Source organism: Sebastes umbrosus, chromosome 2, assembly GCF_015220745.1.
Source record: "Sebastes umbrosus isolate fSebUmb1 chromosome 2, fSebUmb1.pri, whole genome shotgun sequence".
Taxonomy (NCBI): domain Eukaryota; kingdom Metazoa; phylum Chordata; class Actinopteri; order Perciformes; family Sebastidae; genus Sebastes; species Sebastes umbrosus.
The window spans coordinates 1,757,869-1,768,611 of NC_051270.1; the positions used below are offsets into that span (position 1 = coordinate 1,757,869).

The 10,743-nt window shown below is 37.5% G+C and overlaps 1 protein-coding gene across 2 annotated transcripts; it reads left to right on the top strand.

Moving 5' to 3' along the window:
• The first annotated feature begins 2,227 nt into the window (after positions 1-2,227).
• tipin (timeless interacting protein) lies at positions 2,228-10,122 on the top strand. Of its 2 annotated transcripts, XM_037760233.1 has the most exons (9): positions 2,228-2,373; positions 4,961-5,096; positions 5,353-5,446; positions 5,910-5,985; positions 6,122-6,244; positions 6,341-6,398; positions 7,627-7,866; positions 9,453-9,688; positions 9,815-10,122. In XM_037760233.1, exons 2-9 carry the CDS (start codon positions 4,973-4,975, stop codon positions 9,935-9,937), a joined length of 1,074 nt encoding a protein of 357 aa, XP_037616161.1. In that variant the 5' UTR covers positions 2,228-2,373; positions 4,961-4,972; the 3' UTR covers positions 9,938-10,122. The 2 variants fall into 2 exon arrangements, with proteins under 2 accessions (XP_037616161.1, XP_037616152.1); XM_037760224.1 differs by having other exon boundaries at positions 9,453-10,122.
• Positions 10,123-10,743: the final 621 nt, after the last annotated feature.

Genomic DNA, 10,743 nt, shown 5'->3' on the forward strand with positions numbered 1-10,743 from the left:
ACATTTTTTCAGATTTTGTTTTTTGGACTTTTTTGTCCGACATTTTTCAGATTTTTTTTCAGACTTTTTTTCAGATTTCTTTTTTGGACATTTTTTAAGATCTTTTTTTCAGACTTTTTTCAAATTTCTTTTTTGGACATTTTTTAAGATCTTTTTTTCAGACTTTTTTTGTCAGACATTTTTCAGATCTTTTTTTTCAGACTTTTTTTGGACATTTTTTCCAGATCTATTTTTTTCAGACTTTTTTTCCCGACATTTTTCAGATATTTTTTTTCCAATTTTTTTTTCCTGACATTTTTTTAGATCTTTTTTTCAGACTTTTTTTTCAGACATTTTTTCAGATTTTTTTTTCGGACATTTTTTCAGACTTTTTTTTCAGACTTTTTTTTTGGAAATTTTTCAGATCTTTTTTTTTCGGACATTTTTTCAGACTTTTTTTAAATATTTTTTTTCAGACTTTTTTTCGGACTTTTTTTTTGGAAATTTTTTCAGAACTATTTTTTTTGACTTTTTTTGTCCGACATTTTTCAGATCTTTTTTTCAGACTTTTTTTGTCCAACGTTTTTCAGATTTTTTTTTCAGACTTTTTTCCGGAATTTTTTTCCGATCTTTTTTTTGGACATTTTTTTAGATCTTTTTTTCAGACTTTGTTTTTGGAAATTTTTTTAAGATCTTTTATTTCAGACTTTTTTGGTCCGACATTTTTCAGATTTTTTTTTCAGACTTTTTTTCGGACTTTTTTTTTGGACATTTTTTCAGATCTTTTTTGTCAGACTTTTTTTGTCAGCCATTTTTCAGATCTTTTTTTTCAGACTTTTTTTGTCTGACATTTTTCAGAATTTATTTTTCAGATTTTTTTTTTAGACTTTTTTTCGGACTTTTTTTTTGGACATTTTTTCAGATCTTTGTTTTCAGACTTTTTTTCGGACTTTTTTTTTGGACATTTTTTCAGATCTTTGTTTTCAGACTTTTTTTGTCTGACATTTTTCAGATTTTTTTTTTCAGATTTTTTTTTTCGGACATTTTTTTAGATTTTTTTTTCAGACTTTTTTTTCGGACATTTTTTCAGATCTTTTTTTCGGACATTTTTTCAGACTTTTTTTTAATATTTTTTTTCAGATTTCTTTTTTGGACATTTTTTAAGATCTTTTTTTCAAACTTTTTTTGTCAGACATTTTTCAGATCTTTTTTTTCGGACTTTTTTTTTGGACATTTTTTCAGATCTTTTTTGTCAGACTTTTTTTGTCAGCCATTTTTCAGATCTTTTTTTTCAGACTTTTTTTGTCTGACATTTTTCAGAATTTTTTTTTCAGATTTTTTTTTCAGATTTTTTTTTTCGGACATTTTTCAGATCTTCCTTTCGGACATTTTTTTAGATCTTTTTTTCAGACTTCTTTTGTTAGACATTTTTCAGATCTCTTTTTCAGACTTTTTTTTAGATCTTTTTTTCAGACTTTTTTTTGGAAATTTTTTAAGATCTTTTTTTTCAGACTTTTTTGGTCCGACATTTTTCAGATTTTTTTTCAGACTTTTTTTCGGACTTTTTTTTTTGGACATTTTTTCAGACTTTTTTTGTCTGACATTTTTCAGATTTTCTTTTCAGATTTTTTTTTTCGGACATTTTTTTAGATTTTTTTTTCAGACTTTTTTTTCGGAAATTTTTTCAGATCTTTTTTTCGGACATTTTTTCAGACTTTTTTTTAATATTTTTTTTCAGATTTATTTTTTGGACATTTTTTAAGATCTTTTTTTCTGACTTTTTTGTCAGACATTTTTCAGATCTTTTTTTTCAGACTTTTTTTTTCGGACATTTTTTCCAGATCTATTTTTTCAGACTTTTTTTCCCGACATTTTTCAGATTTTTTTTTAGACTTTTTTTCGGACTTTTTTTTTTGGACATTTTTTCAGATCTTTGCTTTCAAACTTTTTTTCTCTGACATTTTTCAGATTTTTTTTTTCAGATTTTTTTTTCTGACATTTTTTTAGATTTTTTTTTCAGACATTTTTTCAGACTTTTTTTTAATATTTTTTTTCAGATTTCTTTTTTGGACATTTTTTAAGATCTTTTTTTCAGACTTTTTTTGTCAGACATCTTTCAGATATTTTTTTCCAGACATTTTTTTAGATATTTTTTTTCAGACTTTTTTTTGGGGAATTTAGTTTAGTTAAAAGAATCTAGAGTTTTCATCATTATTTTTATTTTATTTTATTTTTATTTTGTTTCTGCACAATCTTCTGTTCCACACTCCAGTCCAGATGGTGGCGGTAATGCATTTCTGTAGGACTTTTATTTTGAAAAAAGGAAAAGCTTGGTACCGGAAGTTGATGACGCTATCTTAGTAGCTTTCCTGCTAGTCGGACAGCTCGTAACCGGTAAGACTATATTATATTATAATGTCGTTTAAACTCCAATGTCGTATTTTATGAGCTATTATCATGTTGGTGATTTGTAGTTTAAGTTATGTTTCATCAGCTTAACTACTCTGTTAGTGTCTCAGCAGCTCGTAACGGTAGCTTAGCTTAGCAGCGACTCTCTTCTACAGCTAACTAACCGTTAACAGTTACTAACGTTAGTAACCTTAGCAACGGTTAACCTTAGTAACGGTTAACGTTAGTAACCGTTAACGGTTAGTTAGCTGTTAGTAACGGTTAACAGTTACTAAGGTTACTAAAGTTACTCAGAACTAAAGTTCGGTTGGGTCAACGTTCAGATGAAGACGTGACTGTCCTGTTCACCAGACTGTCTTATTGTCTTCTCTCTGACTGAAACAGAAACACTCAGAGGACTCTGTGTTTATGTTTGAGGGCCATGATTGAGTTTACCGCCTTCTGCTGCTTCTTCTTCTTCTTCTTTGGTTTCGGCGCATTGCTGCCCCCTACTGGTTATTAAAGATACTTCATTGTAACATAACATATAAGGAGCGTTTTAATGTTGTAGATGGTTGAAGTGAAGCTGCTATTAACGAGTTTAAAGGTCCCATATTTGTAAAAAGTGAGATTTTCATGTCTTATATTATAAAGCAGGTTTAAGTGCTTTATAAATACTAGTGATGGAGAGCTGAAGCTTCATGAAGCATTGCAGCTTTCCACCAAATTGGTTCGTTAAAGGGTTCATTTCATTTCTGGAGGCTTCATTTGCATGAAACCACCTGGTGGTCAAAGAGAGTAAAACAGGCAGATATGATCTGAACCATGTGATCTGTGATATTCTGTATTTTGCGCCAGTAAAAGCTGTTGGGAATGACTATAAACAATGAAAAAATATATATTACCATGTAATCCATTTATATCTATATAATATATAATATGTCTATTTTCTAGTAAGTATATTATGAGTATATAACATACATGTATAATAAACTGTACCTGTTTTGTGAGTAATGCATCTTATGTATGTATACCAATCCTTTGGTCAATAATTGTATTGTAGTGTTGTGTAATATAATATAATAATGGCAGGAGGGGCAATATTAGTGTCCTGTGTCACTTCTGGAAAGTGGCATTGGTTCAACCAGTGAAGAACCACTTCCTGAACCAGTCATGCGGTATGGCCGGGCAGCAAGGCTTCGGACGTCATCAATGACGTCATTGGTCTAAAACGATACAAGCCTCGATATGCGCATTGCGGAAAACTTCCTGGATTACTCGACACACGCTCCGAAGCCTCGGCACAGCACGTAACATCACTAATAAATACTGTCAAACTATCAAAACATTCAATATACGGAGAAATACACACGGCCCGTATTCAGAAATTGTGCGTTTGAAACAAGCCGTCAGGGTTTCTGTCCATTTGTGATATCACAAATGTACAATATATATATAGATCATTACACAGTTTTAAACATAAACATTCTAAATGTGTCCCAGTTTATTTCCTGTTGCAGTGTATGTGACATCAGCTGACAGGAAGTAAACATGGACCCAAACTGTTGCCTAGCAACGCAGTTCCAATGCCAGTCCGTTGAAATGTGCTAAAACGGAGCGTTTCAGACAGAGGGTAAATACAGGTATATTCAGACAGACAGTACGAGGAAAATAATGTTGTTTTTTTTACATTACAGCATGTAAACATGTTCTTGTAGAAACACAAAATACAAGTATGAACCTGAAAATGAGCACGATATGGGACCTTTAAATACTATTGAATAGTTAAATATAAACAACATATCTTGTTTTATAAGTCAGTCATGTTAGATCAGAATCAGAATGACCTTTATCGGCCAAGTATGTGAACGCAATACAAGAACGTTGCTCTCAATGAACTTACACGGAAACAGACATAACAGCTAGGATCAAGGACAGCAAATCTGAACAAAGAAAGGTTTGACAGGACTATTATGTACACAAGTATGTGAAAAAATAGGTGTATAATATATACATAGCACCAATGACCAACAATAAAATAAACCATCTATATACAAGTCAAATGTTCTGTATGTTTGTGCAAAGAAATAAGTACTGAATGGATATAAAGGGACTGGAGGATTATTTACAGTATGTGCACGTATATGTCTATATACTGTATATCATGTAGGATTTATATTGACAGATTACATGTACATATTTAAAAAAAGGAAATTTAGCATCTAACACTGGAAATAAAGTATCTTGTAATTGGACGTAAATACAGTATGAATAATTGTACTTAGTTACTTTCCACCTATTCCATATTAATGGAGTTATGTTCATTTTCATTACCGTGCTTGTTTCAGTCAATCCAACTTTAATTTTGAATTTGAGTTTGGTATAAATGAGCTTCTCAGACATATAATCAATTACACTGATCTTTAAACCAAAATAAATCATGTTAGAGTTAATCTGTTTGCTATTTTCTTACATTATATGCTCCTAGAAAAACAAAACTGCTAGTTCTGTAATCAGTCAAATGTTAACTTAATACTATTATTGCTTTTTAAAGCTGATTGTGGCTGATCCAGGTTTTTAACCTTTCCTCCAGGAGTTGCACACCATGGAAGACGGCCTGTTTGAAATTCCTGACTTGGACGGCATTGAGGATGAAGCTTTCCCTCCGCTCCCACCGCCTTACTCCCCGGGCCAGGGAGGACAAGAGGACGGAGACCCTTTTGGAAATGGTGAGAGGCTGCATCAGTCAAGAAGAGAATATTCAGCATTTTATGACGAGGTTATAGAAATTGGAAAGAATTATGGTAAATTCATCAGAGGGTAGTGACTACTGACATAACATAAAGACGCTTACAGATGGTAATTGACCATCTTTATTTGAAACACCGGCTGCTAATCTGCCCTGCTGCAGGTTTTATGTTGTGTGGCGGTCAACAGAGTGATGTTGACCATCTGTCCTGTTGTCATGTGCTGTGGTTAATGCAGGGGACGAAGACGGCGACGTGTCCGGGCTGGCTGAGGTCCCTGCTGCTAAAAGGAAAGGAGTGAAGAGGCCGCAACCCAAGCTGGACTCACAGAGGTACCTCAGACATCAGTACTTTTACAACACGGCAGAGGAGTTAAATGTAATGCCTCAAACTGCAATTAAAGCATGGACGTTTAATGTAGGGAAAGCCCTGTCTATAGTGTATTCTCATATATTCTGTATATAGTGTATTCTATAAATGTTCTATAGATATATATCTCTCTTTTAGTGTTTATGTATATTTACTGTTCCTGTGCAATGCCTGGATAACCTACTGCTGAAACATAATAATTTCCCAATTTGGGATCAATAAAGTACATCTTTCCATCTATCTAACTAACTAACTAGTTACATATTGTGACAATTGGTGAATTATGAAACACAGCCACAGATTCAGTGATTTTAGTCTTTCATTAATTACAAAAAGATCCTGTTGGAGGAGCTAATTACCTATTAACTATCATAACATCTATTCCTTAAAGCTGCCCTAATCAATATTTGTCACTTTTTTCTTCAGGCTGATCTCAGAAAGAGGACTTCCAGCTCTGCGAACACTGTTTGATAACGTCCGTTTCAAAGGCAAAGGGCACGAGGTAAGAGCTGACAACGGACGGATTAACAAATCCAAACACAGCAGATGACTGTGAAGTAATTCATGCTGACTGTACTTCATCATATCACACATTCAGCCAACACTTCATGGTGTTTGTGTTTGTTTTGTCCAACCAGGCTGAGGACCTGCGGCTGCTGATGCAGAAGATGGAGAACTGGGCCCACAGGTTGTTCCCCAAATTGCAGTTTGAAGATTTCATTGACAAAGTGGAGAGGCTCGGCAACAAGAAGGAAGTGCAGGTGGGACGAAGATGTTGCTGCTGAATATTTCACACTACAGTGCAGTGCCGAATTAATTCTTATTAAAGTAATTATTTTCCTTTTGTCCTGCGGCAGACTTGTCTCAAACGGATACGACTGGACATGCCACTGACACACGAGGACTTTATGGGTGGTAAGAGATAAAAACACATTACATTGTTATGCATTGTGTCAAGAAAACCTGCCAGTTGCTGGTAAAATGTATTTTTGGTGCATAAAGTGTCACCTGCTGCACCAGTCAAACATTTGAGATGGTAACATTTGGTTTCCCTGGTTTTCCTCTGTACAGTCTTTGCTTTCTATTTGTTTTCCAACTTCATGAGCTAATGAATGCTAAATTACGCAAAGTTCACACTACACGACCTTCAAAGTGGTCAGACCGCTGTACTGTTCTCACTACACAGCTAGCTGTCTTGTAATCAGGAGTCTTTAAGTCGTTGTGGTTTTCACACTACATTACTGACCGGCGACAGGAGGTCACACACTACGAGATCTTTCACCAGGAGGAATCCCCAATGAGGTCTCCAAACTACGTTTTACGTTTATAAAAATAAATTGAATTGAATTGAATGTTTATTCATGCAAACATCCAACACGGTGCAACAACAACTTTGGTCTGTGTTGCAAATGCAACACAAACAGTAAGTTCCTCTTGTTACAGTCAAACCCTCCACCAGGTTTCCCCTAAACCCGCATCTTGCGCAGCATCGGCGAGCCTGTCCGCTCCTGTCTTTGAACAGTTCACACATGGCGCTCAAGTACCAATGTGTGAGCGCCGAGCCAACGCAGATTTATTGCCTCTGAACTGGGATTTTTGTCGGCGAGTGGAAAATCAGGGCTAAAGTCGTGTAATGTGAACTAGGCATTAACCAAACAAACATCAGTTGAAACCTCATGTTATTTCCATTTGGTGGAACACAATACCCAGTAAGGGTCTGTCTCAGGAAGATGTGTTGATTTGGTTTGCTGAGAGAACTGTAGAGTGAGAACTACAGTAGAACTACCCCAAAATCAGAGACATTCATGAGAGTAAAAATGCATTTTTCAGCTATTATTTGTTCTGCTTTGTGAGAAAGGCCCGACTGTATGTATGAGGCCACACACATTGTATTAGAATAGGGCTGTCCTTGACCAAAAAAAATCTTCTTTCTTATTAACACTTGTCAACCAATCGATTCAAATCAAAACTGAGTTTCTCCACAAAGAATCACACAAAAGCACCACTTTAAATCTTCTCTTACCAGAGATGTGCTCATACGTTTCTAGGAAATAAGTCATTCAGCATGAAAAAAGCATAAAAAGTGACTACTTCAAATTTCCACTCTAAATCCACAGTTCTGTGAACATTTCTGTTGGTTTAGGTGAAGAAGAAGCAGCAGAAGCTCCTGAATCACATGTCTTTGGGGATGCAGATCCATTCAACAGAGCAAACTTTGATGACCTGCAGGAGCCGGTCCACTCTACCCCGGCTCCAGCTACCCCACCTACTCCAGCTGCCCCGGCTTCCCCCTCCCTGACCGAGGAGCAGCGTAAACGCATGGAGCTGAACAGACAGCGGGCCCTGGAGAGGAAGCTTGTCCGCCAGCAGCAGCAGCAAACAGGTGAGAGACACTTCATCGGTTCAGTGATGGACAAACAAGATTTGTCCTGATTTCCCAAAAGAGAAATCTTTATCAGACATTTGAGACACAGTAGAAAAATAAAGAAATAGTAAATAATGCCGTCCTCAAGCGACAAACGTCCGGTTTCTGAGAAATGAAGCCACGGTGGAAGTGCCAAATACTGCAGTTCAATGAGGCTGGCTCCAAAAGCGAGTCAATCCCCATAGACCTCCATGTTAAAATACCCAACTTTTCAGCAGAAATAAACATGTTTACAGCCTTGGTCTCAATAGCTAATTTCCCTGTTCATGACAACTGTACAGTGGGTGGATTTTTATATAACTCACCAGTTTAGATTATATTGAGTAGGGCTATCAAAGTTAACGCAATAACGCGTTAACGCAAATTAGTTTTAACACTACTAATTTCTTTAATGCATTAATGCAACTTGCAATTTTTAGGTTGTAGCGGCTCAGTTTTAAAGCTAGAGTGAAGATACTGGTATCATATGAAACTAGAAAACCTAAAGAATCCATTGGTACCAAGAAGGAGGCTAAATAACGCTCCAAACTTGTGCTACATTTTGGCGAGGAAAAACTGGCATGACCATTTTCAAAGGGGTCCCTTGACCTCTGACCTCCAGATGTGTGAATGTAAATGGGTTCTATGGGTACCCACGAGTCTCCCCTTTACAGACATGCCCACTTTATGATAATCACATGCAGTTTGGGGCAAGTCATAGTCAAGTCAGCACACTGACACACTGACAGCTGTTGTTGCCTGTTGGGCTGCAGTTTGCCAAGTTATGATTTGAGCATATTGTTTTATGCTAAATGCAGTACCTGTGAGGGTTTCTGGACAATATCTGTCATTGTTTTGTGTTGTTAATTGATTTACAATAATAAATATATACACACATTTGCATAAAGCAGCATATTTGCCCACTACCATGTTGATAAGAGTATTAAATACTTGACAAATCTCCCTTTAAGGTACATTTTGAACAGAAAAAAAATGTGCAATTAATCAATTAATATTTTAATAAATTTACTGCCCTATTATTGAGGCTTAAAGTTAGGCATCATTGAAGGCCCGGCCTCTTTGAGTGACCATTGGGTGCTGTAGCAGGTCGCTTGCTGTCTGCTCTGCTGCGTCACTCGGTCCGCCTCAGCTCCACTGTCCATCCACCTCTTTGCCCATTTTTGGATTAGCCAGGAGCTAGGCTGTGTCATCACTGCCAAGATGGCCACTTTGAGCTTCTCAGCCGCTCTTCAGAAACCTGAGGGTGATGTCACGGAGACTACGTCCATATTTTATAGTCTATGGTCGTCCCCTACAAATGATGCAGGTAAACCTCATCCAGTCCCTAATGAGATGCATTAAGATAATTGTATTGTATTGTATATATATATTTAATATTTCAAAGACGCAGTGCTAAAATACATGTCCTTTCAGTGATGTCTAGAATATGATATTTACTGGGTGGAAAGTAGTTAAATCTAACAGATATTATTCTTAAAAACTGAAGAATATTTAACTTCTTAATCTTGATGTATCTGTGTATAACTCCTCCTGCCACCCACCAGATCCTTCAGACTCCCAGACCGTTGACTCGTCCACCTCAGCAGATGAACCGACATCTGTCTCCTCTGCAAACGTCCTCAACAAATCTAAAGATCGGGATGAGGAGATGGAGGATTTAGACCTGGAGCCAGCCAGCAGCAGCACACAACAACAACCCAGCCAGCTTCCACATACAGACTCTGAGCCTTCTGCCGAATCACCTCAGTGTGAGAAAGAGGAAGAAACCAGCCTCAGCCAGGTCCATCGACCCAGCAAGGAGGAAGAAACCAGCCTCAGCCAGGTCCATCAACCCAGCAAAGAGGATGAAACTAGCCTCAGCCAGGTCCATCAATCCAGCAGAGAGGAAGAAACCAGCCTCAGCCAGGTCCATCAGACCAGCAAAGAAGAAGAAACCAGCCTCAGTCAGGTCCACCAACCCAGCAAAGAAGAAGAAACCAGCCTCAGCCAGGTCCATCAACCCAGCAAAGAGTGTGAGGACGGAGATTAATTCTCAAGTGCAGCACACTCAGCGTTCAGGACCAATGACTTATCTGTACCGTCTAAGTTTTCTTTTTGGAAACGAATCAAATGTGTACATAAATTGTCTTCTTGTATTTTGCAAAGAGCAACGTTGTTCAAATTCAGAATTCTTGATCCCATCTGAAATATACGTATAATTAAGCACTGATCCCACATCTGTTGTGGTGTTTTATTGTTGCGCCAGCAGCATTAAAGGGACTGTTTGTAAGAATCAGAAATTGCTTGTTAACAGCGACACCTGTGGCCGCTAAGTCAACAAAAGTCAGCGTCCTGTTGCTCGTGCTTGTGCTCGCTCTACGTAGACATGAAGGAGCATCACTCAAAACAGTGAGGCGACACACGTCAGCTAAAAGCACAATATCACTCTATATTTCAGCTGCTTGGCAGTAATGTTAGCTGACCAGACGAAGGTCTCTCCATGAATCACTGCTGATCCTAGTGCTGGCTTTGACGTTATCGTCTCCTGACCGCGGCCGGAGGGAAACACCGGCACCCAGTCGGAGACGATAACGTTTCTCGCTGCAGAGCCCCGTCACTTCACAAGACACGGGAAACCTCTGTTGGTCTGGAGGAGCTGCAGCAGTTATTTCTGCACAAACGTCCACTGAACATTCACTAGATATTCTCAGAGCTTCTGCAGTGTGGAGTGTGCGCGCATGCATGTGAGAGTGGAGCGAGAGAGCGGGAACAAGCGCGGTGTGTGAATGAAGGCAGGCAGAGGAGCAGAGTACAGCAGAGGCTCAGGCCCTGGAGACCAAAGCTACGGTCTCCCCC

What these genes read in the sequence shown, in the direction of transcription:
- tipin (XM_037760224.1), top strand. Translation starts at nt 4,973, where the DNA reads ATGGAAGACGGCCTGTTTGAAATTCCTGACTTGGACGGCATTGAGGAT. An exon ending in GCAACAAGAAGGAAGTGCAG is followed by an intron (nt 6,245 to 6,340) that starts GTGGGACGAAGA and finishes GTCCTGCGGCAG; the next exon opens with ACTTGTCTCAAACGGATACG. An exon ending in ACACGAGGACTTTATGGGTG is followed by an intron (nt 6,399 to 7,626) that starts GTAAGAGATAAA and finishes CTGTTGGTTTAG; the next exon opens with GTGAAGAAGAAGCAGCAGAA.